The sequence below is a fragment of the Prinia subflava genome, chromosome 12 (genome assembly GCF_021018805.1).
Source record: "Prinia subflava isolate CZ2003 ecotype Zambia chromosome 12, Cam_Psub_1.2, whole genome shotgun sequence".
NCBI classification, from domain to species: Eukaryota; Metazoa; Chordata; class Aves; order Passeriformes; family Cisticolidae; genus Prinia; species Prinia subflava.
The window spans coordinates 12,408,492-12,435,168 of record NC_086258.1 but is presented as its reverse complement, the minus strand read 5'-3'; the positions used below and the strand labels follow the sequence as shown (position 1 = coordinate 12,435,168).

General features: G+C 65.0%; 5 protein-coding genes across 12 annotated transcripts; 4 read left to right on the top strand and 1 right to left on the bottom strand.

Annotated features, from left to right (window-relative positions):
- Positions 1-1,868: 1,868 nt before the first annotated feature.
- Positions 1,869-3,498, top strand: RPL38 (ribosomal protein L38). The gene is made up of 5 exons (XM_063409051.1): positions 1,869-1,934; positions 2,115-2,146; positions 2,476-2,536; positions 3,110-3,232; positions 3,407-3,498. Exons 2-5 carry the CDS (start codon positions 2,144-2,146, stop codon positions 3,430-3,432), a joined length of 213 nt encoding a protein of 70 aa, XP_063265121.1. The 5' UTR covers positions 1,869-1,934; positions 2,115-2,143; the 3' UTR covers positions 3,433-3,498.
- Positions 3,499-3,883: 385 nt separating this feature from the next.
- TTYH2 (tweety family member 2) lies at positions 3,884-10,776 on the top strand. The gene is made up of 14 exons (XM_063409520.1): positions 3,884-4,110; positions 4,660-4,832; positions 6,072-6,183; positions 6,465-6,685; positions 6,764-6,859; positions 6,935-7,007; positions 7,083-7,152; positions 7,298-7,353; positions 7,435-7,527; positions 7,603-7,695; positions 7,775-7,917; positions 8,004-8,189; positions 8,263-8,341; positions 9,629-10,776. The coding sequence occupies exons 1-14, from the start codon at positions 3,982-3,984 to the stop codon at positions 9,704-9,706; spliced, it is 1,602 nt and encodes a 533-aa protein (XP_063265590.1). The 5' UTR covers positions 3,884-3,981; the 3' UTR covers positions 9,707-10,776.
- Positions 10,777-10,959: 183 nt separating this feature from the next.
- Positions 10,960-16,189, top strand: DNAI2 (dynein axonemal intermediate chain 2). 4 transcript variants are annotated; one of them, XM_063409642.1, is made up of 12 exons: positions 10,960-11,904; positions 12,034-12,195; positions 12,276-12,397; positions 12,937-13,079; positions 13,640-13,753; positions 14,070-14,209; positions 14,352-14,474; positions 14,766-14,992; positions 15,224-15,290; positions 15,368-15,514; positions 15,613-15,827; positions 15,908-16,189. In XM_063409642.1, exons 1-12 carry the CDS (start codon positions 11,722-11,724, stop codon positions 16,149-16,151), a joined length of 1,887 nt encoding a protein of 628 aa, XP_063265712.1. In that variant the 5' UTR covers positions 10,960-11,721; the 3' UTR covers positions 16,152-16,189. The 4 variants fall into 4 exon arrangements, with proteins under 4 accessions (XP_063265712.1, XP_063265711.1, XP_063265713.1 ...); XM_063409641.1 differs by having other exon boundaries at positions 15,155-15,290; XM_063409644.1 differs by having other exon boundaries at positions 10,961-11,904; positions 15,155-15,290; positions 15,630-15,827; positions 15,908-16,046.
- A 145-nt stretch (positions 16,190-16,334) lies between these two features.
- BTBD17 (BTB domain containing 17) lies at positions 16,335-20,654 on the bottom strand. Its single transcript, XM_063409659.1, has 3 exons — positions 20,234-20,654; positions 18,982-19,258; positions 16,335-18,546 (listed from the first exon to the last, which is right to left on the bottom strand). The coding sequence occupies exons 1-3, from the start codon at positions 20,652-20,654 to the stop codon at positions 17,466-17,468; spliced, it is 1,779 nt and encodes a 592-aa protein (XP_063265729.1). The 3' UTR covers positions 16,335-17,465.
- GPR142 (G protein-coupled receptor 142) lies at positions 18,427-26,661 on the top strand. 5 transcript variants are annotated; one of them, XM_063409653.1, is made up of 3 exons: positions 18,427-18,542; positions 24,181-24,336; positions 24,666-26,661. In XM_063409653.1, the coding sequence occupies exons 2-3, from the start codon at positions 24,198-24,200 to the stop codon at positions 25,517-25,519; spliced, it is 993 nt and encodes a 330-aa protein (XP_063265723.1). In that variant the 5' UTR covers positions 18,427-18,542; positions 24,181-24,197; the 3' UTR covers positions 25,520-26,661. The 5 variants fall into 5 exon arrangements, with proteins under 5 accessions (XP_063265723.1, XP_063265724.1, XP_063265718.1 ...); XM_063409654.1 differs by lacking the exon at positions 18,427-18,542 and adding an exon at positions 19,221-19,310; XM_063409648.1 differs by lacking the exon at positions 18,427-18,542 and adding an exon at positions 22,167-22,295.
- The last annotated feature ends 16 nt before the right edge of the window (positions 26,662-26,677 follow it).

Below are 26,677 nucleotides of genomic sequence, written 5' to 3'. Positions count from 1 at the left end.
GCACACCAAGGGGCTTCACAGCACCCCCAAACCACGAGGTTCAACCCCCCTTGATCCTTTCACGGCTCTTCCCGAGCAGAATCCGAAGGATTTTTTAATCTAAAATTGGCACTCGGAGGGTGAATTAAGGCCGTTAATTGAATTTCCTCCGGCGGCGGAGCCGGGCCGGGGGGAGGCGGCAGGAAACGCATTTGATGTCTTGGAAAAGCTGCGGATTCTGAACGTGGTGGGGTTTGGGGTTGGCAGTTTTTAATTTTTTTTTAAATTTCTTTTTTTTTAATTTAAAGTCGGTCGTAAAAAAGAGCCTGACTTTGAGGAGCTAATGACTCTCATGAATTATTTTTTGTTGATTTAGGCACCCACTCGGCTTTAAATATTATTAATAAAGGAAAAATGATTCCTTTCCCCGGGAAGCGTGGGAATGACACTGCTTGGGGGGTGCAGGCACCCCCTGCCCCACACCCAGCCCCGTCCCCTGCTCCCGTGGGGAGGCCAAGCTGCGTTCTGGGAGACAAATGGTTGTGGATGGATAAGGAATGGGTTGGAATGTCCTCTCCAGAGGGTGGTGGTCAATGGCTCAGAGTCCTGATGGACATCAGGGTCCAGCAGTGACCTCAGGGACCAGCGGTATTTTGTATCTTCACTGATGACACAAATGAAGGGATCACAGGAATGATTTGGGTCGGGAGAGACCCTAAACTCATCCCATTCCACCCCTGCCATGGGCAGGGACACCCTTCCCTATCCCAGGCTGCTCCAAAATGTCCCGCCCGGCCTTGGACACTGCCAGGGATGCGGCAGGGGTGGAACAGGGTGAGCCTTAAAGTCCCTCCCAACCCGAATCATTCCATGATCCCACAAAAACCCGGGGGTTTTGGGGTTCCTGGACGGTGCCTCAGCCCCCCTCGGCATCAGCATTCAGCTTTGGTGCCAAAACGGGCGCTTTTCATGCCGCTTTAGTTTTATTGTTATGCCAAAAGCTTTAATTCGGGGCTGTCGTCCTCCCGCGCCACTGATTTACGCTGCCAGGGGTTTAATTACACCATTCAGCATTTCTTAAAACATGAAAAACCGCTCGAGTTTGGGAGCAATTAAAAGGCAGCCGAGTAGATCAGCCCATCAGAGAGGAGATAAGTAAATCAAACAATTAAAAAGCTCTTTCGGTGGCGAGGGAGAAGGGTCCCACCCCAAAATCATCTCCTGGGTGGGAGCTGCGGGTTTCACCCCATAACTGGGCTGGGGTGATACTGGGAGCTACTGGGGGGATTGTGACCCCCTCCAGCATCCCAGCACCCACAAAAACCGGCCCAGCCCCACTTAGGGCTTGGCGGGATGGGGATGGGGACAGAGACAGGATGGGGTTCCTGCCCCTCGCCACCCGTCCCCAAGGATTCTGCCGGGGTTTTGGGGCGGTTTGTACGGCTTTGGGGTTTTCAGCGGGACTGAAGCTCTCTCTTGTGGCAAAACCGCTCCATTACAGCCCGAGCCGGGCTGGCATCTCCGGCTGCCCTGGAGCACGGCTGAGACGGAACCTAAGGCGGATCATCCCCCAGAGATTCTGAGGCTCGGGAAACTGCGAGCAGCCCCTGCTCCCCGTTCCCGGCCGCCCGGCTGGCTCTGGGAGGCTGGGGGTGCCCGAAATTCCCCCCGCAGCTCCCCGGGCGCACCGCGGGCTGAGCCCCCGCGGGCTGAGCCCCCGCGGGCTGAGCCCCCGCGGGCTGAGCCCCCGCGGGCTGAGCCCCCGCGGGCTGAGCCCCCGCGGGCTGAGCCCCCGCGGGCTGAGCCCCCGCGGGCTGAGCCCCCGCCCGCTCATCGCAGCCGCCGCCGCCGCCTTCGCCATCGGGCGCTTTTTGTCCGCCGCCCGCGCCGTAGGAAATAAAGCCTCGGAGGCGGAAGTGCCGCGCTCATTTCCGGTTTCTGCGCAGCGGCTGCCGGTGAGCGATGGCGGCCGGGGGGGCCCGGGGGGATCCGCCGCCATCCGCGGCCTCGCGGCACTGGGCGGGCCCGGGGCGGGCCGGGGGGAGGAGGGGGCGCGGGGGGACCTGATGGCCGTGGCGGGGGCCGCGATGGGCGGGGGGCTGCGCTGACACCATCTTGATTCGTTTATGCCGCAGGTCGGAGCTACCGAAGCCGAGCTGGAACCATGGTGAGGGGCCGGGGGCTGCGAGGGGGCCGGGGGGAGGCAGGGGAGGGCGGGGGGCCCTGGAGTGAGGGAGGGGCGGCTTTGGGGGGCCCTGGAGTGAGGGAGGGGCGGCTTTGGAGGCCCTTGTTTGGCAGGTTCTGGGGGTCTCGGTGGGCAGGGGTTCTTGGGGGATTCTATGGCCAAAGCCTGAGCTGGGAAGGAGCTTTGGGCGGGGAGCGCATCCCTGGAAGTGTCCCGGGCCTGGAAGTGTCCCTGGCACGGCGTGGAACCGGAGGAGCTCCGGGGTCCCTTCCAAGCTGAACCGTTCCACGAGTCTCTGTTCGGCCCTGCAGCCTCGCAAGATTGAGGAGATCAAGGATTTCCTGCTGACGGCGAGGAGGAAGGACGCCAAGTGTGAGTGGGGTCCCTGGGCAGCACATGGGGACACTGAGGGGATCCTTGGGAATGCCGAGGGTTTTTGGAGTCACCTGGCGTGGCTGTGCTCCGTGGCCCGGGTCCCTCCTGTGGGGACAGGAACCCCGGGGCTCTCCGGGGAATGCTGCTCCCAGCCCAGAGCACTCCCGGGGTGTTTGCCCAAAGCCCAGGTGCAGCTCACTGGAAGCCATTCCCAAACATCCCCTGCTCCGTGGGATGCCGTGTGGAGCGCTGGGGTTCTGTCACAGCGGGTGATTCATCATCCCCAACGGGAGATGTTTTGTTGCCACCACAGAGTGGGGATAACTGGGACAAAGCACTGCCTTGTCTCAACAACACGGGAAGAGTTTTCCCTCTTCTCCCCCTCGTTTGGATCTGGCTGTCGGGATTCCTCGGGAATGTTTTGGTGTGGGCCAGAAGGGAGAGCTGAGCACTGGGACAGCCCTCAAGGAGCTTTTTCCTCCCCATCCTCACTCTGGCTGGAGCTGGAGCCCTGCACGGGGAAGGGACTGGGTTGGGTGACACGGGGGTGTCCCTGCTGTCCCCCCACAGCCGTCAAGATCAAGAAGAACAAGGACAATGTGAAGTTCAAGGTGCGCTGCAGCCGGTACCTCTACACCTTGGTCATCACCGACAAGGAGAAGGCGGAGAAGCTGAAGCAGTCCCTGCCCCCAGGTATCCCGGGAATCTCCTGTTGGATGCTCGGGATGGAGAGAGCCCCCTCCCTGCAGAAGGGTCCCTGAAGCCGGTGTCACCGGCAGTGCTGGGTGTTCCCGCAGAGCCCGGGGGCTCCAGGCAGCCCCTCCGTGCCTGAGCCCCCCAGTGCACGTCCTCTTCTCTCCTCCCCAGGTCTGGCCGTGAAGGAGCTGAAATGAGCCACGATCAGCTGGTGCCTGCTGGATTCTCTTCGTTTGTTAAAATAAATAAAAAACTGTTCTCGATGTGGTGTTTGGTGTTTCACAAGTCGCTCTGCCTGGCCCTGGAGCCCGTCCAGGGGTCTCGGAGCCACTCCGGGGGTCCTGGGGCTGGTGTTGCTCCCGGTGGAGGAGCCCAGGGGCCGGTGCTGGTGCCTGTGGGCGCCGGGGAGGGTCCCCAGCGCTGGAGCCGTGCTCGTGGGTGGCTCTGGAGTGACAGCGGGGGGGACGCGGGGCTGGCACACAGCGTGTCCCGGTGCGGTGCCGCGGCAGCGGGGCTGGCAGGACGCGGTGCCCCCGGGCGGGCGGTCCGGGGTGCGCAGTCCCGGGCCGGGGCCGCTCCTGCGGGCAGCGCTGCGCTGCGGACGGGCCCGGCCAGCGGGGGCGGGGGCGGGGCGCGGGGCGGGGCGGGGGCGGCGCCGGCGGGGCGGGCCCGGGGCGGGCGGGCAGAGCCCGCGGCGTGGCGGCACCGCCGCCCCCCGCCCGGCAGCGCGGCGACCCCGGCCCGCCATGGGGCCCGCCCGCGCCGATTACCTGGCGCCCTGGTGGGCGGCCTGGCTGCACGGGCTCCCGCACCGCGGCCCCAGCCTGCAGCCCGTGCCCAGCACCTTCCGCCCGCAGGACCCCGACTACCTTCAGGTACCGGCCCGGGACCCCCGCGCCCCCCGGGCCCTCCCCGCGCCGGGTCCCGCTCGCCCCGCGCCCCCCGCGCCGCTCCCCGGCGCCGCCCGGTGCCGGCTCTGATCTCCCGGAGCACAAAGCGCCTTTCATCGCCCGGCCCCCCCCCGCCCCGGGCCGGCCGGCACCGGCACCCCCGGCCCCGCCGCTCCCCTCCCGGCCTCGCCGATTCCTCTGGTGCTCCCGAGCCCCTGCCCCGCGCTCCCGGAGCCGCCGCGGCATCCCGGGGCACGGCCCGCCGTGACCCCTAACGGGGAGGGGGGACAGCGCCGGGGTCCCGGTGCTCCAGCATCCCGGCAAGGGGCGGCTGCAGCCCCGGCTCGGCCCCGCGGCTTGGGGGCCCTGCGTGGGAATGGGGACAGGGACGGGGACGGGGATGGGGATGGGGACAGGGACAGGGACACTTCCTCTTCCCCACGTGACAGTCCCGTGGGGCGCCGAACGCGGCCGCATCCCGGGCGCACCAGCGGGTCACGGGCACGGCTGCTGACCGTCCCCTCTCCCCTGCAGTCGCTGCTTTTCCTGGGCTTGGTGGCCGCCGTGTGCCTCGGCCTCAACCTCCTCTTCCTCACCGTGTACCTGATCTGCCTGTGCTGCTGCAAGAGGGCCCAGGACCCCGAGACCAAGCGGCCCCACTCGTGTTGTGTCACCTGGATGGCCGTCACCGCAGGGCTCATCTGCTGGTGAGGACGGGGACAGGGACCTGCTGCCATCCCCTGCCACCGAGGGGACTCTGTGCTCCAGCCACGAGTCGCTTTAATTAGATCTGTGCAATTAAACGTGCTCCATCCCTGCCTCCTCCCGTGCAGCTGCTGGGGCAGCCCCAGGGAGCAGCTGCGGGCCAGCCCCGTCCCCATCCCCGTCACGGCTGTGCCTTCCCGGCTAATCCCGGGCGGGAGCGTGGCCGGTCGCTAATCCCAGCCCAGAGCAGATGGCGGGTGGCAGCGTGACCCAGCTGGCAGGTCCCTTGTGCCCGACCTTAATTGCAACCACAACAATTAGGCGAGGGGACGCTTCTTCACCCGGCACCGCTCTGGGGCTTTCCAAGCCCACCTCAGTTCGGGGCAGCCGTGGCTGGGAGGACCCCCAGGGCAGCCAGCCCCAGTGTCCCCCAGCATTGGTGGCCTCGGGGGGAACGGGATGGGCCAGGGGCCCCTTTGGCTGCCTGGCCACGACCCTCGCTCCAGACAAAGGGGCTGCTTTGCCGGGGCGGAGCGAGATGGCTGCCTGCGAGCCTCGCACGGAGCGGGGAAACAGCGAGACAGGGGAACGGCAATAATGAGATCAGCGAGCTGCCCCCGGCGCCCCCACCACGCCAGGGGCCACTCTGCAGCTCCTGGGGACTTTGAACCCCCCCAGCAGCCTGTTGGTGGCCGTCCAAGGGCTAATGGTGGCTGTTAGCGGGCTGGTGTCTGTCGGTTGTACCGGGGTTTGGTGAGCACCGTGTGCACCCACCACATGTGGGCACATGCCTGGCCAGGACACGGCCATGGGCACCTCTTTCCTCGGAGCCAGCTCTGAGTTCCATCCCTGCTCCCTGGGGAGCTCTGCAGGGAGCTCACCACAGGGCCTGGAGCCGCTTCAGCTCCCAGAGGAAGGTTTCATCGGGAGCCACGGTGCTTCCAGCAGATTTCCCTAATCTGCGTGGCCCAGCCCCTCCTCCCTCAATCTCTCAGGGTTTGGCAGGAGGAGCTTCCAACCCACCGTGCCCACGGAGCAGCTCTGGGTGTCCCCAGGCCCCTGTCAGCAGCAGGAGCAGGTTCCCATCTCGGCGCTGTCCCTGTGCCACTCTTTGTCTCTGCCCTGCCATTGGTGGGCTGTCCCCCAAAGGCAGGATGGCCCGGGGAGTGTCCCCTGTCCAGCCAGGGTGGCAGGGTGAGCATGTCCCTCCCCTCTCATCAGGGTCCCCTCTGTGCCCACAGTGCGGCCGTTGGCATCGGCTTCTACGGGAACAGCGAGACCAACGACGGCGTTTTCCAGCTGCTCTATGCCCTGGACCACGCCAACCAGACCCTCACAGGCATCGACTCCCTGGTAGGGCCACAGCCCCCGGGGTGCATCAGTCCCCTGTCCTGGGTTTGGTTAAAGCACCAGGGAGGGATGTCCGGCCGCTCCAGCCGAGCCCCTGGCGTGGCTGCGCTGTGCCCAGCGCAGGAGGGTGATGTCACCCCAATAATGGGACCTTTGTGGCCCGGCAGGGCCATGGCAGGGCTGAAGGCACAGCGGGTTGGGGTGGAGCTGCTCTCCTGAAGAAAGAGCGTTCCAGGGATGGGACACATGGCTCTGGTGGGTGCTGACCATCCCACCGGCCGCAGGTTGCCAGCACCACGCTGCAGATGCAGGGAGGGCTGGAGCAGCACCTGGCGCGGCTGAACGAGCTCCTGGCCTCGCGGGGGGATTACGTGCAGACCCTCAAGTTCACTCAGCAGCTGGCCAGCAGCATCGTCCTGCAGCTCCAGGGGCTGCCGGCCTGGCGGGGCATCAGCGCCGACCTCACCGAGCTGTCGGGACAGGTCGCCTATGTCGAGTATTACCGGTGAGCTGCAGCGTTCCGGGCATGCCCGGCGGGGCTGGGGAGGGGCCCTTGTGTGACAGAGCCTTCCTCTGCACACAGGTGGTTGGCTTACCTGCTCTTCTTCATCCTCGTCCTCACCGTCTGCCTGCTGGCCTGCCTGGGGCTGGCCAAGCACTCCCGCTGCCTCCTGGTCATGTGAGTACCCAGGGGACGGCCCGGGGGGCTCACGGGGACCCCCGGCCGTGCTCCCCACTCGTGCTGTCCCTGCAGGATGCTGTGCTGTGGGCTGCTCATGCTGGGCCTCAGCTGGGCCTCCATGGCCGTGGACACGGCGGCCGCGGTGGTGAGTGGGGCAGGAGGGGAGGGGAGGGGCTGTGCCAGCACTGTGGGCATCAGTGACGTCCCTCTGTCCCCACAGGGCACCAGCGACTTCTGCGTGGCCCCGGACAAGTTCATCATGAACCAGACAGACGATGAGATCAGCGCAGGTGAGAGCTGCCCGTGAGGGGGGGGCGAGCACAGGCAGGGACCCCAAAACCCACCTGGAGCTCCGGTGCCCCCCACGGGCACTGTCCCCCCCATGGCTCCCTGTGCCCCGGGCTGCTCCTGCTGATGTTCCCGTTCTCTCTGCAGAGGTGGTTCATTATTACCTGTACTGTGACCAGAGCCTGAGCAGCCCCTTCCAGCAGGTACAGGGGGGGTGGGGGCTCCCCTTGGAGCTGCCTGGGGCTGGGGGGGGGTCTGTGACTGTTCCCCACTCCCCCCTGCAGGTTCTCACCGTGTTCCAGCGCTCGCTGACCACCATGCAGATCCAGATCCAGGGGCTCATCCAGTATGCACTGCCCCTCTTCCCAACAGCTGAGGTACAGCGGGGGGAGCAGGGGATCCCCATCCCTCCTTCTGCTCCCCAGAGCTTCCTGACCCCCCTTTTCCCACAGAAAGACCTGCTGGGGGTCCAGCAGCTCCTCAACTCCTCCGAGACCAGCCTGCACCAGCTGACGGCCCTGCTGGACTGCCGGGGGCTGCACAAGGTGAGGGGGGGCTGACTGGGGACCAGCTCGGGTGTCCCCCTGCGGTGCCACCAGCGCTGCCCTGCCTGTGTCCCGCCAGGATTACCTGGACGGCCTCATCGGGATCTGCTACGACGGCGTGGAGGGGCTGCTCTACCTGGGGCTCTTCTCCCTGCTGGCGGCCGCCGCCTTCTCCACGGTGATCTGCGCGGCCCCTCGCGCCTGGCAGCAGCTGGCAGCACGGTGGGTGTGCCCAGAGACCCCCGCCCCAGCCCCCTGCTCTCGCTGAGGACCCGGGGCGCGAGCGGCAGCACCTTGTCCCCCCGCAGGGACCGCGACTACGACGACATGGACGAGGAGGACCCGTTCAACCCGCAGGCGCGGCGCATCGCCACGCACCGCCCGCCGCGCGGGCAGCTGCGCAGCTTCTGCAGCTACAGCAGCAGCCTGGGCAGCCAGAGCAGCCTGCAGCCGCCGGCGCAGACCGTGTCCAACGCGCCCGTCTCCGAGTACATGTGAGAGCCGCCGCGCCGCGGGCAGGGCGCTGTGCCGGGCCGGGCGTGACGGGCTCTCGCTGTGCCCCCCCAGGAACCAGGCCGTGCTCTTTGGAGGGAACCCCCGCTACGAGAACGTGCCCCTCATCGGCAGAGGCTCTCCTCCCCCCACGGTACGATGGGCAAACGAGGCCAGAGCCTTGTGACGTCCCAGGAGGGTCACCTTGGCCAGCCACTCCGGGTCACTGAGAGTGACAGGGACGGGAGATCCTGATGTCTGTGCCCTGGCAGAGGACGTGGCTCCCTCTGCCCGGCTCTAACCCAGTTCCTGGCCACCCATGGGGAGGGGGACACCAAAATAACCCTCCCCTCCCTCCCTCCCCTGTGTTTCCTCCATTGTGGCTCTCAGAGGACGCTCCTTGCAGTCTCTCCCTTCACGTTCCCATTTCCCTGCTCGTTAATCCTGCCCTGGTATTGCTGCTTTATTTTTTATTCCTTGTCCTTTTTTTTCTTTTTTTTTTTTTCTTTTTCTTTCTTTTTTTTTTCTTTTTTTTTTGTGATTTCTTTTAATTTTTTGCATCCATTATTTTGGAGCTAAGTTGCCCATCAAGAGTAAGTTCAGCCAATTCCTTCTCCCTCCTTATCCCGGGGCAGCAGCTGGGTTCTCCCCTCCTCCTCACCCTTCCACGCCTCCCTCCATCCCCTTTTCCTGCTTGGCTTTTGGGATGCAGAGAGCTCAGGGAGGGGGGACAAAGGGCCACATTTTGTGCCCAGCCACATTCCAGGAGGATTTTCAGCTCCTGCATGTTGGGATGCTGGTCCCTATCTCCATCCCTGGAGCAGTGAAAGCCCTCCCAGTCAGGATATGGCTCCAGGAATGCTGCCGTGGCAGGAATACTGCGTCCCTCTCCTCCAGGGATGGTGTTTTCCATCAGGTGGAAGCTTGGATCCCATCTCACAGACCTGGCAGCTGGCGAGAGCCTCCTCCCGGGGGGGGACACGAGTGGGGGGATTAATTGGAGCGCTTCTCCCAGCCCTGAATAGTCCAATTTACCCAGGATTGAGATCCCTGAGGAAAGACTTTCCGAGTCCAGAATAACAGACTCGGAATAATCTTCCTTAATGCCTGGCTGGGGAGATCCTCCCTGCTGTGAAATCCTGGAGGAATGTGATCTGGGGTGGGCTGGAGGCTTGGGCTCGCTGGTATCCCTCAGACACCCCACGGGCAGATTTGGGGTGAATTTCCTGTCGGGCTGAAGCTGGGATGGTGGAGGATGAACCTGGGAAGGGGCAAAGCAGAGCTGGACGGGCTCAAAGGGTCTTGGCTTGGGGGTCTTACCTCCCGCAGCCCTCAGAGCTGGCAGATGAATTTGGGATTAATCCACATGGGATTGATCCGTGGGGCAGCGCAGGGGCTGGCCTGGTGTTTTTGGGGTGCTGACCCCCGTGTGCCCCCCCAGTACTCCCCGAGCATGAGAGCCACGTACCTGGCGGTCACCGATGAGCACGTCCGGCACCGCGGCGACCTCTCGGCCTAGGAGGAGATTCCCTGGGGAAACCAAAGACCCTGGAGAGAGAGCACGGGCTGGGAGACACGGCGGGGCTGGAGGGCGAGCCTGGAGCCCCCCGGTGCCCCCTGCCCTCGGCAGCCCCCTGGCCCCGAATCCTGCTGCCTTACGGGCTCCCGGGAGCGCTGAGGGCTCTCCGGTGTCCTCTCCTTGGGAATGTTCTGGAGCACAACTCCCGGGCCACGCTGCCTCCGGGGCGGGCAGGGGCTCCCGTAGCAATGCAGCACCAACCACTCGTGATCCCAACCCCTTCCCGGCTGTCCCAGCTCCCCGTGCCCCCCTCGCTGCCCCGGCCGCAGCGTTCCCAGGATGAGGAATCACGGATGTTCTGGCTTGGCTGGGTTTCCTTTGCTTTGCCCCCAGGATTTGGGAGCTGTGGGAGGTGCTGGCTCTGTTCCAGAGAGGGCAATTGCCATGGGGTTTATAGCAGGTTTTGGGGTGGGTTTAGGCTCTTTTTGGCTCCCCAGGGCAGGTGTGGGCTGGGGCAGGCTCCCCTCCTCCTCCTGCAGCCCTGGAGTGAACACAAATCCCCTGGGAGGGGGACAGGAACTACTGGGGCATCCCTGGGAAGGGACAACGTGGACCTGCCACCCTGGGAGCCTCATCCAGGATTTCCAGGCTCCAGGGTGAGGAGCTGAGAGAGCAGTACGAGCTGAACTTGGCCCTTTGGGGCTGCCCTTTGGCACATGGATCCCCAGGAAAGGCCTCTTCCCCCTGGAGCAGGGATGGACCCCCTGCCCCATCCCACCCAGACCCCCAAAGGGTGCGGACAGGGCCGTGGGTGTGACGCCCACCCAGGGCCAGGACATCCCTCTGACTCCCCATCTCCATATTCCCCGTGACTAGCATCCCTCCCCTTCGGGAAACTCCCGAGGGATTTTTTTATTCTTTTGGCTTTTAACGTTTCCATGTAATGGTACTGGTAGAAGAGCTGTTGTAACCGCATGTGAACTAACCGAAGGACTCTGGCTGGGAGCTGGAGTCCGGCTGGATTTGTATGTGCCCTTTTGGGGGAAAAGGTAATAAACACTTGGACTAAATTAATCTCTCCCGTGCGGGTTTTTTTTGGGGGGGGGGGAATAATCAGTGTTTGGAGCATCATTGAGTTGACCTTCCCAACATGGCAGCGGTCACGTGATGTCACGAGCGCCGCCATTGCGGGGAGGGCGCCACCGGGCTGTGTCACGTGGTGCGGCGCCTGTGTCACGTGATGAGGATCAAGCTGTTGCCTGGCAACGGCGACGCGTCCCGAGCAGGCCCCGCCGGGAGCGGGACGGGACCAGGCCCCGCCGGGCTCCCGTGTCACCCCGGGCACTTCATCACTCCTTCCCTGCGGCTCAGCTCCGTTCTGGGGCTCCCTGAGGCTCCTGCTGCCTTTTGGGGCCCTCTCAGGGTCCTCCCCTCTACCGGATCCCTGCTCACATTTGGGGTTTGCTGAGGTTCCTATTCCTTTTGGGACTCCCTGAGGTTCCTGTTCCCTTTGGGACCTTCTGGGAGTCCCCGAGGTTCTTGTTCCCTATTGGGACATTCCCAGAGTGCACACTGTCTTCTGGGGCTCCCCAGTCCCTTTTGGGGTCCTCCATTGAAGACCCCATTCCCTTTTGGGGTTCCCTGAGGTTCTCAGTCTCTTTCAGTGTCCTCCCTCTCCAGGGTCTCTGTTCACATTTGGGTCTCTCTGAGGCTCCCATTCCTTTCTGGGGCTCTTCATCCCTGAAACCCTCACTCCTTGGAGCTCCCTGAGAGCCCCACTCCCTTTCCAGGTCCATCTCTCCATCCCTGAAAACCCCTCTCCTTTTTGGGACCCTCTCAGAGGCTCCCACTCTCTTTTGGATCTCTCTCCTCCTCCCTGAGGCCGCTGCTCCATTTTAGGCTTCCCCAGGGTGCTCCAACCCCTCTGGATCTCTCCTTCCCTGAGGCCCCCAGCCCATTTTGGGGCTCCCTTTGCGGACCCTCCATCCCTGCAGCCCGTCCCGCTCTCTCCCGCCATGGAGATCAGCTTTGAGTACTCGCGGAAGCGCAGCGAGTTCGGGCGGCCCTGCAACTTCTCGGACTTCCTGGCCGAGGTGACCGTGGACATCCCGCCCGACCCCAGCCTGGCCGACAACTTCATCCGCCAGGACCTCGTGGACTCTGCAGTGCAGGAGGGTCCCCTCATGGCCTTGCACGAGGTACGGGGACAGCCCCTCCCCAGGGGCAGGCGGAGGGGACAGCCCAGGATGGCAGCTGGCCCGAGGGGACAAGGTGTGTCAGGTCCCTCCTGGGCTCAGGGCCCCGACCCCTGGTGTCCCCACGCCCAGGTGAACACGGAGCGGGTGGAGGTGTCCATCCGGGGCGTGAACCACGTGGAGGGAGGGTGGCCCAAGCACGTCGACCCCAAGAACTCGGAGCTGACCACCCGCTACCGGGAGGAGGTGGAGAGGGAAGAGGTCTACACCAGGAGTGTCCAACACCTCGGCTCCGTAAGACCCTGCCCTGGTCCCCCCCAGACCCCCTGAGCCCCCCAGGGCTCCCCAGAGACACGGCCGTGCTGTCCCTGCAGCTGGTGGAGCACTACATCAGGCAGAACAACACCATCGACATCTACGAGCAATATTTTGAGGAGGAAGAGGAGGAAGAGGAGGAGGAGGAGCATCCTTCAGCCAAAACCATCAATGTCCTCAGGTAGCACAGCTGGGGGGGCTCGCCAGAGCCACAGCAGGGTCAAACCACCTTCACAGAGAGTGGGAAAGCTTTAGGATTTAAATCCCAGTGGGTTTGGGATGGTCCTGGTGCAGTTTGTGTGTGGAGAGCCCTGCTGAACCCTCCCTCTTCTATCACATCCCTGCCCCTCCACCCTGCCCTGGTGATCTGGGGATGGGAACCAGGGTCAGTCTCAGCTCTGAGCATCTCCTGATGGTGCTCTTGGATTTTCCTTCTTATTTTTGGTGCCTCAAAGGTTAATCTCCACATCAAGGGTGTTTAGGAGTCAGATCCCGTAAGATAATTGGATTTTTAGAAAGGTATGCCCGGAAAGACAATGAAATCATCAATGAAATCATCAACCCTTCTCCCCCCGCCCGACCCCCCAGGAGAATCATTTCCTGCACTCAAGGCTCGAGGGCTGCAGAATGGTTTCCTTGAGATTCCCACATTCCCTCTGGGGGATGTTCATCCCAGGGATTTGCACACTGACCTGTCTTGGCTGCTGTGTCACCCCAAAGGGACCCCAACCTGCCCCGGAGGATGGCCACGCACCTCTGCTGGCACCCCGACGCCAACAGGGCAGTGGCTGTGGCTTACTGCAGCCTGGACTTCCAGGACAGCAGGAAGAACTTGAGCTTTGACTCCTACATCTGGGATCTGGGTAAGGGCAAACCCACCAGGCATTAAGGGAAGAGAATGTGTGGGGAGTTTGAGGGGATTTGTGTCCCAGAGAGGAGGATGAGGCCTTGCAGCTCCCCAGGGAGGGTTGCTGGGGGAGCCTCCTGCTTTGCCCACACAGCAGTGCAGAAACAGGGAGAAATGGGAGCTGCAAGCTGGGAAATAACCCCTAAAATCCCATTCCATGGCTCCAGAGCTGTGACAGGCTGCAGAGCCTGGAGCCTTGGATGAGGTTCTTGTGTTGATGTGGTTCAGTTGGTAATGAAGGAAGAAAGAGGCAGCAGGAGCCTGGGGGGACTTGCCCTGGTCTGTCCAAGCCTGGGTCACACCTGATGTACTTTGGAGTGAAAAGCACAAAGAAGAGGGGTGGGAATGCAGGAGATTTGTGTGCTGGGGGTCTGTCCCCAGGCCAGCTCCCAGTGCCATGGGCACCTCACCCTGCACAGCAGCGTGAGGGAACGGGGTGGGGGCAGCAGGGTGGGCTGGGGCTGCTTTGAGAGGGCTGCCTCCACCCTCTGCTCTTCACTCATCCCTCCTTGGCAGAAAAACCCTACACCCCTGAGCTCACCCTCAAGCCCTCGTCCCCTGTGGTGACCCTGGAGTACAACTCCAAGGACTGGTACCACGTGCTGGGAGGCTGCTACAACGGGCAGATAGGTGAGGAGTTAATTGTGCTCCAGCCTGGCTCCAGCACTGCTGCACTGCCGGGATCAGGGCTGGGATTTACCTGTGCACAGGTGTGTGCTCACCTGGGGGAGGGGAGTGCCAAGGAGCCCTTCACAGCAGAGGGATAAAGGGATGGATGGATGAATCCAGGGGATGAGCAGGATGGGTGCTGTACTCCTGCCTCTCCCACCACCCTGAATGATCTCCTGGAAGCACTGGGTGAGGTTTCCTCCCTGTTCCAGCATGAACAGTGGGGGAATTGTGACAAGGAAAGAAGCTGGGCAAGAGCTTTTCTTTTCCTTCCCAGTGTATTGGGACACCAGGAAAGGGGGGCTGCCCATGGAGATGACCCCTGTGGAGCTCAGCCACAGGGACCCCGTGTACGGAGCGTGCTGGCTGCCCTCCCGAACGGGCACCGAGTGCTTGACAGGCTCCACCGACGGGCAGGTGAGGGGCCGGGACAGGCCAGGGGGCCAGGGGCTCCTGAGGGGTCCTGAAAGAGCTTCCTGTGCCTGCTCTGCCCCTCAGCAGCACAAGATCCAGGTCTCCCAGGCTGCCCCACAGCCCCTGCCACGCCTTGTCCCCGCAGGTCCTGTGGTGGGACATCCGCAAGCTGTCCCAGCCCAGTGAGAAGCTGATCTTGGACATCACCCGGGAGGATCAGCTGAAGAAGGCTCTGGGCGCCATCTCCCTGGACTTTGCGCCCACCATGGTGAGAGTCCCTGTGCCCACCACCCACACCCCGGCCTGGGCAGGAGGGAGAGCCCAGCCGGGCACAGGGCACTGTCTGCTCACCCCTGTGGGCACAGCCCAGGGCCAGATGTCCTTGGAAGAACTGGGGGTTGATGTGCTCCAAAAACACAGGGTCCTGCAGTGTCCCTAAACCCCCAGGGTTGGTGGTGGTGGGTCCCAGGGTTCTGGCTACAGCAGGATCCCCCGCTGCCCCCCACACCATGGGGTCTCCATCCTGCTGACAGCTGCACCCTCCTGCCCCCACCCCCAGCCCACCAAGTTCCTGGTGGGCACAGAGCAGGGCATCATCATCTCCTGCAATCGCGACGCCAAGACACCGCCCGAGAAAATCGCCAACATCTTCAGCAGCCACATCGGGGCTGTCTACAGAGTGAGCAGGAACCCCTTCTTCCCCAAAGTCTTCCTGTCCGTCGGGGACTGGACTGCTCGGATCTGGACAGAGGAGCTCATGGATTCATCATCGATTATGGAGACCAAGTAGGTGTGAGAGGGCGTTTACCTGGCCAGAAATCACCCCCAGGGTGGCAGAGCGTGCTCAGGGCAGGCAGCAGTGGGGTCTGGTCGGCTCTGAGGGCCGGGATGGGCCGGTGACCGCAGCAGGGCAGCGCCAGCGTGGCTGAGGGGTGGCTCTGCTGGCAGGTACCACACTGCCTACCTGCTGGACGTGTGCTGGAGCCAAGTGAAGCCGGCCGTGTTCTTCACCGCCAGGTCGGACGGGACCCTGGACGTCTGGGACTTCCTCTACCACCAGAAGGAACCTTCCCTCAGCCTCAAGGTGGATCCCCAGCACTTCTGGGACCCTCGCATCAGCGCAGAGCTGAGTGTCACCACCCCCCTGTGCCCTGTCCCCAGGTGTCCATCGACCCCCTGCTCAGCCTGTGCTCCCAGGACAATGGGCAGATCGTTGCCTGTGGCACCAGGCAGGGCACTGTGTACCTCCTGGAGATGTCCCCAGGGCTCTGCACCATGCGCAAGAACGAGAAGACCCTGACCTCCACGGTATGTGCCAGGCCCCACCCGAGCCCCACGCCCTGCCTGCAGCCCTGTCCTGTCCCCAGACACATCACAGGGTCCCCCGTGCCCCCCATGCCCCTCAGCCCCCATCTCCCCGCAGATGTTCGAGCGGGAGGCGAGGCGGGAGAAGGTCCTGCAGGAAAAATATCGGGAGCGGCAGCTGCGGGAGCAGGAGCGGCTGCAGGCCCAGCCAGAGGAGAAGGAGGATCCATGGGAGGTGTTCAAGCAGGCCCAAGCAGATTTCCTCTCCCACATCAAGGCAGAGCAGAGAAGGAGGGGCATGGATGTCCCCGGAGAGGTAATGGGGACAGGACAGGCTGGCCACCATGGCAGGGACCCCACCAAGGGCAGAGGACACAGTGGACCTCTGTCTTTCAGGATTAAGAGAGCCAGGCAGCTGCATAGCTGGAAAACCAGGAAGAGGAGGAGGAGGATGCCAAGGTCAGTGTGCTCCAGCTGCACCTTCCTTTCCCCTCCATGCCAGAGCTGCTGCAGGGATGAGGCCACTGTCCCCAAGGCAGGCAGCTCTCCTGGGCTCTCTGCGCTCCTGGGGTGGCAAGTGGGGGTCCCTGCGCAGCCCCTGACCCCACTGGCCAGCTGCTCCCTGGCCTTTGCATCCTGATTCTCTTTGGTGTGAATAAACCGGTGCTTTCCATGTCACATTTCCTCTTTTGTCACAGCAGGGTCGAGCAGAGGGTGGGAAAGTCACGTCCTCCTGCTCCTCCTGTCCTTTCCTTGACCCAGCACACTCAAAGCCAGTGGTTGAGCACAGCCAAGCACCCACGGCAGCACAGGGTGTCCCCCAGTGTCCCCAGGCCACGGAGCAGGGCACAGCAGGGTGGCTGGTGGCAGCAGGGGGGCCCCAGTCCCCTCGGGGCCGTTCACAGCTGGAGAGCCCCATGTCCCCACAGGAGCAACCCCCGGGCTGGGTTATCAGCGCTGGGTAAACAAAGCCCTGCTGATAGAACCGGCAGCCACCTCGACTCCTCACCCCTCTTAATTAATCATTAACGAGCTGCCAGCAGCACTGTCACAGCGATGGGGACATCACAAAGGTGATGGCTCTCTGTGGGCTGAGGGGGAGCCCCCAGCAGGACCCTTCCCCAGGCTCTGCTCAGGGGCTGAATCCACCCGTGGGTGAGCGATGCCAGGACAGGGTTCAGGGGCCATCACCCACCCCAACCCAGCCCTGGGGGGCTGCTGTGCCCCTTCCCCAGGCACTGGGCTCCTGTCTGTGATTCTCCTGAGTGCCTGTGCAGCACCCTGCGCCAGCCCTGCCAGGGCCAGCTCTCCCCATGCCAAACCCGTCCCAAGCAGGGACCCAGATCCCCACAGGGAAATGTATCCGAGCCTGGATGGGAGTTTTCCTTCCCAGGAGTTCCATTAGAGGGAGCTGAGCTGGGGAGCAGCATCACCCCAAAGATGCCCCACACGTCCCACACTCATTTTCTGCTTTATTAGGAAAGGGGTGGGGGTACCTGGACAGGGATGGGGCAGCTGTCACCACCAGTGAGGACAGTGACCCACACCCCTGCTCCACTGGGGGAGGCTGATGGGCCCCTCACCCCCAGACTGGGCAGCTCCATTTGCTCCTGAGCTGGACCCAGCTGCCCACACAGAGGGACCCCGGGCCTGCCCCACGGGAAGGATGGGCTGTCCCTGTCCCCATCCCCGCACCCCTTGGGGTCTGTGATGTGCCCGTGGGCTGCACTTTTCACCTCCCACAGCCCCTACATGGGTCTGGGGTGCTCCCAGCATCCCCCATCCCCAGGGACAGCGATGGGGACGGGCCGTGGCAGGGGAACACTCAGGGAGGGGTTGGCAGTGCAGAGCACAGTCCTGGGGCCCCCCAGCGAGGGGACCCCCATCTACCTACGGGACCAGGCGTTCCCCCCGTGGCGCTGGGGCCAGCATGGCAGGACTCAGCTGTGCCCCGTTACTTCTTCACCTTGATGAGGGAGTGGTAGACAGGCTTGATGATGATGTGGAGGTGCAGGGAGTTGTCGATGAGGTACTCGGAGGTGCGTTTCTGCAGGTCGGCGTGCGCCAGGAAATCGGCCGCCTCGTCCGAGCTCTGGTGGAAGCTGTAGGCGTGCTTGACCAGCACGCGGCCCTGCTGCCGCACGCCCACCAGCACGGTCTTCTGGAAGCTGACGCCGGCGAAGTCGGGGCTGCTCATGGCCGGGGTGATGACGAGGCGCGGGCGCCCGTCCTCGATGCGCACGGGCTGGATGGCGCCCGCCACCGAGTCCGAGTACACGGGGCGCAGGCTGACGGGCAGCCAGCGCGGCGAGAACAGCACGTTCCACGTCACCCTCTTGCCGGCGTCGTGGCTGCTGGGCCCCAGCTGGGTCTGGAAGCTGGTGCTGCGGTCGTCCCGCGCCGGGTTGGTGATGACCCACTGGGAGCCCCAGCTGGGCGCGAGGTAGTTGCGGGGCAGGAACATGCTGCAGTTGACGTCGAAGTACTTGGCGAAGTGGAGCGGGGAGGCGGCGTGGAACTGGAAAGCCTGGAAGAGCAGGTCCTGCACCGCGCCGCGGTGCCGCGCCAGCACCGCCGACTGCGCCTGCAGCCGGAACAGCTGGCTGGGCGCGATCATGGGGTAGCGGATGGCGCGCAGCACCCGCTCGGCCACGGGTGCCTCGGGCTGCCGGCGGCTCAGCCAGCCCTCCACGGCGGTGTAGAGCTCCAGCTCGCTGTGCAGCACCAGGTCGGAGCGCTCCAGCAGCAGCAGCAGCAGCTCCACGCTCACCGAGCCCCACTCGGCACTGCCCAGCACCGCCGACAGGTTCCAGGCCAGGAACTGCAGGCAGCTCTCCTGCAGCGCCGCGTCCCCGACGCGCACGGCGTAGTGGTACCAGCCCACCACGTGGCCCTGGCTCGACTCGCTGGCCAGGTGGGTCCTCATGTACTCGGCCACGCCGCGCTGCAGCCCCCAGACACGGTACTTGCTGGCCAGCTGGTGCATGGGGATGGCCTGGTGCAGCAGGATGGAGACCCCCCCGCAGTACAGGTACCTGGGGCACAGCGTGGGTGGTGACACTGGGGACACCTGTCCCTGGCAGCTCAGTTCCCAGGGGGCAGCCTCTGCCCTGGGCTGCTTTCCTCTGACTATTCCCACCCCGTGGAGTCCCCAGAGTTCCCAGGGAAGCATCTCCACTCCTTGGATGCTTCCCTATGGGTGTCCCCATCCCATGGTCCCCAGGGGTGCATCCTCCCTCCCTCCAGGTACACCCATCCCACAGGATCTCCATGGTCACCAGCGGATAATCCTCCCTCCTAGGCTGCATCCCTCCCAAAATGTACATTCCACAAGGTCCCTGTGGTTCCCAAGGGAACATCCCCCTTCCTTGGCTGCATCCCTCTGGGCACCCCCATCCCGTGGAGTTCCCTGTGGCTCCCAGGGGAGCTGCACCCTCCTGACCTCCCCATCCCACGGGGTCCCCACGCACCTGATGAACTTCTCGAAGAGCGCAGCAGTCTCGGGGGGCTCGTACAGGGTCACAACGCTCTGGTTGCGCAGGAGGCTCTCGAAGACCTCGCTCTGGAGGCTCAGCAGCAGCTGGTGCGTGTGGAACACCTTGGGCTCGTCGGAGGCGGCCGAGCGGACCCGCAGCACCGAGTCGCTGCCGTTGCCGTTCTGCAGCAGCTCCTGCAGCCGCTGCAGCAGCGTCAGCGAGTGGTTGATGGTGGCCGCCGTGGAGTCCCCGCTAAAGTCGGCTTTTTGGGCTGCAGGGAGACGGGACGGTCCCAGAGCTGCACCCCAGTCCCAGGCACTGAGGTGGGGTGGGGTTACTGGGGGGCCGTGCACCTCCTGTCTCCGCTCCGTCAGTGCCAAAGGGCCACTGGTGCCAAGGGGGTGTGGGGGAACAAAGGACATGGGGACGTTTGTATCCCTGAGAGCCAAAAAACTGCCTTTCTGCAGCAGAAGGGCTGAGACCACCATGTCCCAGGCTGGGGTGTGCTGGGAAATGGCCGGGTGCCGGCGGCACTGGCTCTCAGCCCGGTCTGCCTGTCCTGACCCCGTCCCTACTGTGGGCAGAGCGAGCCCCGGGCACTGCCCTGATCCCTCAAGTCCCGATGGATACATGGGGGGACAGAGAGCCCGTGGGTGTGGGGAGCCAGACATGCTTAGCCCTGCACCCAGGGATGGGGTCCTGAGCAGTCTGGGGACACCTCTGCCCTGGTGTCACTGCACGTCTGTGCTGGGATCCCAAGAGGACTGGAGAGGGATCTGGGAATGTGGAACAGGGATCTTCATGCTCCTGTGGGCACTGGGATCCTTCCTCTCCTCTTCTCCCTCCTGACACCACTCCCACCCTCTCCTCAGAGCATCCTTCTCCCGGGAGGAATTTGGCCCCGTCTGTCTCAAATCCATCTTGCCTCTCAAATCCCGTCTTGCCGACGGATTACCCTTCCCAGCGCCAGCTTAAGGCCGGCTGAGCGGGGATGGGGAAGGGGAGCAGGCACCCTGTACCCCGCCGTGCTGGACTTGTCTGCCCGTGGCACCGAGCCCTTCCCCGGGCACCAGCCAGCACAACCCGGCTCCGAGAGCACAGCACATCCCGGAGCCACTTCCATTCCCCGCCGGCACCCCGACGGCAGCCGGGAGACGCGCTCAGCGCTCCCTCCGCCGCCAAGCCGCACCCTGGCACCCACGGCTCAGGGACCCTCTGCGCCTCCCCCCACCACGGCCACCCTTACCGGCTTGCACGGTGAAGAGGAGGAGGAGGAAGGCGGCGGCACAGCCCCAGCGGCGGGTGGCCACGGGCCGGGTGCCCGTCAGCCTGGCCATGGCGTCGCAGGCGCATCTGCCGGGTGCAGCACACGCTGCGCGCCCGGGGCTTATGTAGGCCACGCGCCCTCCCGGCCCGCGCGCCCGCGCCGCCGCATCGATTGGTGGAAAGTGGGACCGGCCGTTGCCACGGGAACGACTTCCAGCCTCCCTGCATCCCACCCTGACCCCCAGCCCCGCACCCCGGGGTGCTGCACAGCTGGGCCGTCGCCGTGCGGCACCTGCCGCTGGCACCGCCGCGCCGGAGCCCCACGCGTGGCCGCGGCCCTTTGTGCCGGGGTCTTTGCATTCAGGGCACAGCTCGGTGGCCTCCCGCTCCCCCCGGCTCATGGGTATTCATGCCGGCAGCAGCCCATCACCATGGCATCCGCGCTGCCGGCAGGAACTGCCTGCCCTTTTCCCAGCCTTTGCAGCCAAGAGCCCGCCCGTGCACCCTGTGCGGCCTCCCGGGCCCCCCTGCCCTGACACCCCTTGGGGGCTTCGCCATGGGGCTGGGCCCCCCAAAGCCCCAGTGCCACAGGCACAGGCCGGGGTGGGGCTGGGTGAGCAGGGTAGGGGCAGCGAGGTGTCAGCCAAGTGGTGCCAACCCCGCTTTGGCTGTGGCCCCGGTGGCACCGTGGGGTGGGGACCCAAGAGCAGGACCCCAGGCAAGGGGACGTGTCCCACGGAGGAGGCAGCACAGCTGGCAGGGCACAGCGGCCCTTCACCCGCTGCCAAGAGCCCGTTCCCCTGCACAGCCGTTCGAACACGGGCTTAGACACTTTCCAGATGTTGAGCGTGGGCAGATGTTGGTGCAGCTGCCGAGGGGGTGGGGTCACCATCTGTCCCTGCCCCATGGGCGCGGAGACTGAGGACAAGGCACCAATCACCCCCACGCTACGCTGCTGGGGCTCCCTGGCCCCTTGCAGGGACGGGCAGGTGGGCAATGCTCAAGCCCTGTGCCCCTATGGGCAGGAGACCCCCAAAATCTCGGTGCCAGCAGAGTGCCCGGGCGGTGTCCTTGCACAGTGGGGACCCGGGGGCCAGGGCCCCCCCGCGGCACAGCCGCTTCACGGCTCATCGCGTCCTCCGACGCCTCATTTCACCGCCCTCCCGATAAACAACAGCTTGTGGCAGCGTGTGCCCGGCGCGCCGCCGGCACCGGGCCAGCCCTGGCGGCGGCCACGGCCCGGGGACCCCCGTGTCCCCCGAGGGGACATCGGCTGCTCACGGCGGTGAGGTGACCGCGGGGGGACACGGGGGACCACGGGGCTGGTTCTGGAGGTCGCCAGGGGCCACGGTGACATCCCCCAGCCCGCGGGGAGGTGAGGGAGCAGCTGAGCCGACCCGGAGATTGCGGCTGAGGTGGCGCAGGGCTGGCTCACCATGGCGACCTGTGCCGGGCAGCAGTGCCAGGGCATCGCCGCCGCGGGCTGGGGGCACTGGAGAGACGGAGCTGGACCCAGGCAGCGGCAGGGGACATCAGCACGGTGTCCTGGCAGTGGGCACAGCGGAACTGCCAGGGCAGAGCCCGGCAGGGACACGCAGGCAGGGATCCACACTCGTGTGCACAGGCACACGTCACACCCTGTGCACACCCGCTCCTCTGCATCCCCAGAGGCGGCCGCGGACCCACCTGCCCACCCACCCACCATCCCTACTGCTGTGCGGCGGGGACGAGCTCTGTCACGGTCACTCGGAGCTTCCCGGGTGACCCCTTCCCGGGCCTCCGCGGGAGCCAAGGGCTGGTGACGTCCCTGTGCCCGGCCAGCCCAGCCCGCGGCTCTGCCCGTGGCTCTGCCCACGGCGCTCTCCCTCCGCCCCGTGTCCCGCGCCCCGGGAGGCTGTGCCGTGCTGCGGGCGCCGGCGGGGACAGCGACACTGGAGGGGACACGGAGCCCGGAGAGGACAGGGACACCAGTGGGGACACGGAGCCCGGAGAGGACAGGGACACCAGCGGCAACGCGGACACTGCCGGGGGCACGGAGAGCGGTACGTGCTTGGGAAACGCCAAGCCCAGGGAAGGCGGCACTGCGCGCCCGGCGGGTGGCACTGCGGCCACCCAGGTGAGAGTCCCACTGGGCAGAGGGAGCAGAAGGGGGCCCAGAGCCAACCCGCCGCCCCCAGCAACACAAAAACACCGAGGGGATCGGGCTGGGAAAGGGTTAAGGCGCTCGCACTGCGGCTGCCGCCGATCGATGCCCCAGTTCGGCGGGGGACGTGGATGGACGGGACCTCCTGCTGATGAACCGGAGCTAATTTGCAGTTAATTGGCACCCATCTGCTCCCCCACCCCTCCCTTCTTTTCCCTCGGGCTGTGCTCAGGATCTTGCTTGGATCCGGGCCGGCAGTTCCAGGATCGGGGAGGTGGGACCCCCGCGTTCCCACACACTCGGGCACTTCTGGGAGAGCACATCCATCACTGGGGGTCCCGGAACGGGAGAGAGCCCCGACGGTCCCTCCAAGCCCGGCCCGAAGCCACCGAGTGCCTGCAGAATCAGGGACAAGGGGAATTTGGGGTGGCCCTGGGTCAGACTGGGAGCAGCGTGGTGCCCCGCACCCCCTCCCTGAGCTCAGGTCCCCCCTTTCCACCCCGCAACCCCAAATCCCAAGATACCTCCCCCAAATAGCCCCCCACACCTCCGGGCCCCAGGTGCCCCCTGCACCCCACAAACCCCGGAACCCCACAACCCCCGATCCCAGGACCCCCCACAACCCCCGGTGCCAGGACCCCCCACAACCCCCGGTCCCAGGACCCCCATCACCCCCACCCTCCCCCGGCACTGGGACCGGGGCTGGCGGTCCCCCGGGGATGCAAATTTGGGGGGGATTCTGACCAATCAGAAGGCAGCGCTCAGCTCCGGCCTCACCACTCCCGCGGAACCCCTCTCCCATTGGGTGGGGCCTGGCTGCCCTGAGCCAATAGGAGCGCAGAGCTCGGGAGGGGGCGGAGCCTCCCTGGTTTATGAATGGGCGAGGGCAGCGCGGGCACGATCCGGGCGTGGGGAGCGGGCAGGGATGGGGCAGGGATGGGGCAGGGATGGGGCAGGAATGGGCACAGATAGGGCAGGGATCAGGGCAGGGATCAGGGCAGGGATGGGCACAGATAGGGCAGGGATGGGCACAGAGAGGGCAGGGATGGGGCAGGGATGGGCACAGATAGGGCAGGGATCAGGGCAGGGATCAGGGCAGGGATGGGCACAGATAGGGCAGGGATGGGGCAGGGATGGGCACAGATAGGGCAGGGATCAGGGCAGGGATCGCAGCACAGACAGGGATGCGGATACGGATAAGGATCCGGATGCAGGCGGGTTTGCGGGCAGGGCCGTGGGTAGGGTCGCTGCCAGGCTCCTCCAGCTTTGCTGCCTCAGCCTGAGGAGCTGGGAAAGGACCCAGTTGGCAGCATGGAGATGGCCACCCCACATTTGGCACCTCTGGAACCCCCCATCGACACCTCTGGGTCCTCTCAGCCACCACTGGGAGCCGTCTGGTGGCACCCAGCCCGGGCTGGGGGCCAGAGCCTCCCTCTGCTGGCAGCTGCCCAAGAACATGGTGTTTTAATCCTGTTTTCTACAAAAACGGGGCTGAGGCATAAAGCAGGAGCAGCTCTGCCAGCGGGGGCTCTGCTGGGACATGGCACAGCAGCCTTGGGGTGCATTGTCTCCCATGGGTGCAGCAGCCCCAGGTCTGCCTGTGGTAGCCCATTTTGGAGCTGCCCACTGTCCATGGATGCTTCAGGATAAGGGGTCCAGCCAAAGTGGGGCCACCCAGGTGATGGTCCCTGTCCCCAAGCCCCCAGTGACATGTCATGGCTGACCTCCTGCCCAGGTGCCATCAGGACCCTCATCCCCCTGATGCGCCCTGTGTCTCCTCACAGCCCATCCGTGGTGGAAGATGATGGTCCCAGTGCCCAACAGCACGGCTCTGTCATGGGCACGGCCAGGGCCAGAGCCAGAGCTGGAGCGGTCACCCTGCCTGGTTGGCATCGTCCCCATCGTGTATTACAGCGTCCTGCTGGGGCTGGGGCTGCCAGGTGAGGGGGCTGAGGGGGCTGAGGGGGCTGGGGGGCTGGAATGAAAAGTCCTCAGGATGGAGGAACCCTACCTGCTCCTCCCCAGCCTCAGACCTGGCCCCGCTTTGCTGCCCGGCCCCAGGGCAGGTGACACCGCCACGGGGACAGATGGTATTTGCATTGCTTGGGCTGGCACACGGAAGAGATTAATCAGCCCAGCAAATCCCCACAGCACCAGGATATTTATAGCTCCCCTCAGCTGGAGCCTGGGCACCCCTGGGATCTGGGTACGGCAGGGGGGGCTGCGAGCCCCCAGCTCTCACCTCCACCCATCGCTTCCCTCCTTCCAGTGAACATCCTGACTGCCGTGGCCCTGTCCCGCCTGGCCACCAGGACCAAGAAATCGTCGTACTGGTACCTGCTGGCCCTGACCACCTCCGACATCCTCACCCAGGTCTTCATCATCTTCGTGGGCTTCATCCTGCAGACAGCCATCCTGGCACGGGCAGTGCCCAGCGCCTTCATCCACACCGTCAACGTGCTGGAGTTCACGGCCAACCACGCGTCCACCTGGGTCACGGTGCTGCTGACCGTGGACCGCTACGTGGCCCTGTGCCACCCCCTGCGCTACCGCGCCGTGTCCTACCCGCGCCGCACGCGCAGGATCATCGCCGCCGTCTTCGCCGCGGCGCTGGCCACCGGCATCCCCTTCTACTGGTGGCTGGACATGTGGCGTGACGCCGACCCCCCCACGGCGCTGGACACGGCGCTCAAGTGGCTGCACTGCGTCACCATCTACTTCCTGCCCTGCAGCATCTTCCTGGCCACCAACTCCGCCATCATCCGCAAGCTGAAGCGGCGCAGGCGCGCGGGGGGCGGCAAGACCACGGCGCTGCTGCTGGCCGTCACCACCGTCTTCATTGTGCTCTGGGCTCCCCGGACCGTCGTCACCATGTGCCACCTCTATGTGGCCTCAGTCAGGAGGGACTGGCGCGTGCACCTGGCCTTGGACATCGCCAACATGGTGGCCATGCTCAACACCTCCCTCAACTTCTTCCTCTACTGCTTTGTCAGCCAGACCTTCCGCAGCACGGTGGCCGAGGTGCTGCGGGGACAGCCCCGGCAAGACCCCCGCCGTGGCAGCGGTCACTTCCCACCGCCAGCCCTGAAACCGCTGCAGCTGCTGGGCAGCACCGCGCTCTGAGCCAGGGCAGTGCCAGGCTGGCAGTCCTGGTGCCCACCCAGCCCCACGCACTGCACCGGGACCCAGGGAGGCCCCCACCCTCCACAGAGCCGGGGCTAATTAATGCTGGTGGTGGTGGCAGGGGGAGGTGGCTGTGCCCAGAACTCATCGGGGATATCGTGGTGCCTGCCTGGCAGCAGCACCCCAGGATGGGCAGCTCAGCCCTGCCCATGCTCAGCCCCTCGCGCAACACTGGAACTCATCCAGGGAACTCACCCAGGACATGCCCCAGCTCAGTGGCACCGAGGGTCCTGGGGAGCCCAGGGGCTGCCCGTGGTGAGGGGTGGAGGGCACGAGTGAGCTGCTGGGAGCCCTGACAAGGACGTGGTGCCCTCTGGGTGCCACTCCATAAACTGCCGTGCTGAGACCAAAACTCTGCCTTGGGTCCGGCTCCCTGCGGGCAGCTGGAACGGAGGCACCCTGCACCAGCATCTCTGGCACCGGGTCCCTCTGCCCTGCCCACCCCTGTGCCCTTCTGCTGCCCACGAGTGCTAGAGGGAGCACCCACAGGGTCTGCTGTCCCCGGCAGTGGGGTCTGGACACACGGTAAGATCACAGCTCCTGGCCCCCACCCATTAATCCCCCTGGCAGCAGCCAGGCTGCAGCCCCCCGGGCAATGCCCCCCTGAGTCGGGTGCCCTCCCAGTCACACCAGTGCCAAACTGGTGTGACACTGGAGGAGTGGCCGTGCCGTGCCAGCCTGTCTCCAGCTGCCAGCAGAGGGCAGGGATGGGACACTGTGGGACTGGCACTGCCGGGGCAGGGAGCTGGCACCCCCAGCCCCCCAAACCAGCCCTGTTGCCACCCTAATTCCCTGTAATCCCCTTAGCGTAATCCCCAAAACCGTCCGGCCTTTCCGCTCGGATTCCCGAGACGGGGCAGGACAGACAGGGGCACAGGGGTTGCCCGGGGCAAGGGGGAATTGGGGCCTCAGCTGGCTCCTGGCAGGGCACAGAGACACCCCCAAACCCCGCCAGACTCCCTGCCCACCCCCGAGCCCTGGCTGTGCCCGCGCTGGGGTGGGATGGGGCGCAGCCTTTGCCCGCAGGGTGTGGGGCTGACCCACTCACGGACCCACCCTGCCCCCGCCCTCGGGTCATTCTCCGGCGCGGACAGACCC

What these genes read in the sequence shown, in the direction of transcription:
- BTBD17 (XM_063409659.1), bottom strand. Translation starts at nt 20,654, where the DNA reads ATGAGCCGGGGGGAGCGGGAGGCCACCGAGCTGTGCCCTGAATGCAAA. An exon ending in CCTCTTCACCGTGCAAGCCG is followed by an intron (nt 19,259 to 20,233) that starts GTAAGGGTGGCC and finishes GTCTCCCTGCAG; the next exon opens with CCCAAAAAGCCGACTTTAGC. An exon ending in CTCTTCGAGAAGTTCATCAG is followed by an intron (nt 18,547 to 18,981) that starts GTGCGTGGGGAC and finishes GCTGTGCCCCAG; the next exon opens with GTACCTGTACTGCGGGGGGG.
- TTYH2 (XM_063409520.1), top strand. Translation starts at nt 3,982, where the DNA reads ATGGGGCCCGCCCGCGCCGATTACCTGGCGCCCTGGTGGGCGGCCTGG. An exon ending in ACCGCAGGGCTCATCTGCTG is followed by an intron (nt 4,833 to 6,071) that starts GTGAGGACGGGG and finishes CTGTGCCCACAG; the next exon opens with TGCGGCCGTTGGCATCGGCT. An exon ending in GCGCCCGTCTCCGAGTACAT is followed by an intron (nt 8,190 to 8,262) that starts GTGAGAGCCGCC and finishes GTGCCCCCCCAG; the next exon opens with GAACCAGGCCGTGCTCTTTG.
- RPL38 (XM_063409051.1), top strand. An exon ending in GAGGAGGAAGGACGCCAAGT is followed by an intron (nt 2,537 to 3,109) that starts GTGAGTGGGGTC and finishes GTCCCCCCACAG; the next exon opens with CCGTCAAGATCAAGAAGAAC. An exon ending in GAAGCAGTCCCTGCCCCCAG is followed by an intron (nt 3,233 to 3,406) that starts GTATCCCGGGAA and finishes TCTCCTCCCCAG; the next exon opens with GTCTGGCCGTGAAGGAGCTG.
- DNAI2 (XM_063409641.1), top strand. Translation starts at nt 11,722, where the DNA reads ATGGAGATCAGCTTTGAGTACTCGCGGAAGCGCAGCGAGTTCGGGCGG. An exon ending in GTGTCCAACACCTCGGCTCC is followed by an intron (nt 12,196 to 12,275) that starts GTAAGACCCTGC and finishes CTGTCCCTGCAG; the next exon opens with CTGGTGGAGCACTACATCAG. An exon ending in AACCTTCCCTCAGCCTCAAG is followed by an intron (nt 15,291 to 15,367) that starts GTGGATCCCCAG and finishes CCCTGTCCCCAG; the next exon opens with GTGTCCATCGACCCCCTGCT.
- GPR142 (XM_063409653.1), top strand. Translation starts at nt 24,198, where the DNA reads ATGATGGTCCCAGTGCCCAACAGCACGGCTCTGTCATGGGCACGGCCA. An exon ending in GCTGGGGCTGGGGCTGCCAG is followed by an intron (nt 24,337 to 24,665) that starts GTGAGGGGGCTG and finishes CCCTCCTTCCAG; the next exon opens with TGAACATCCTGACTGCCGTG.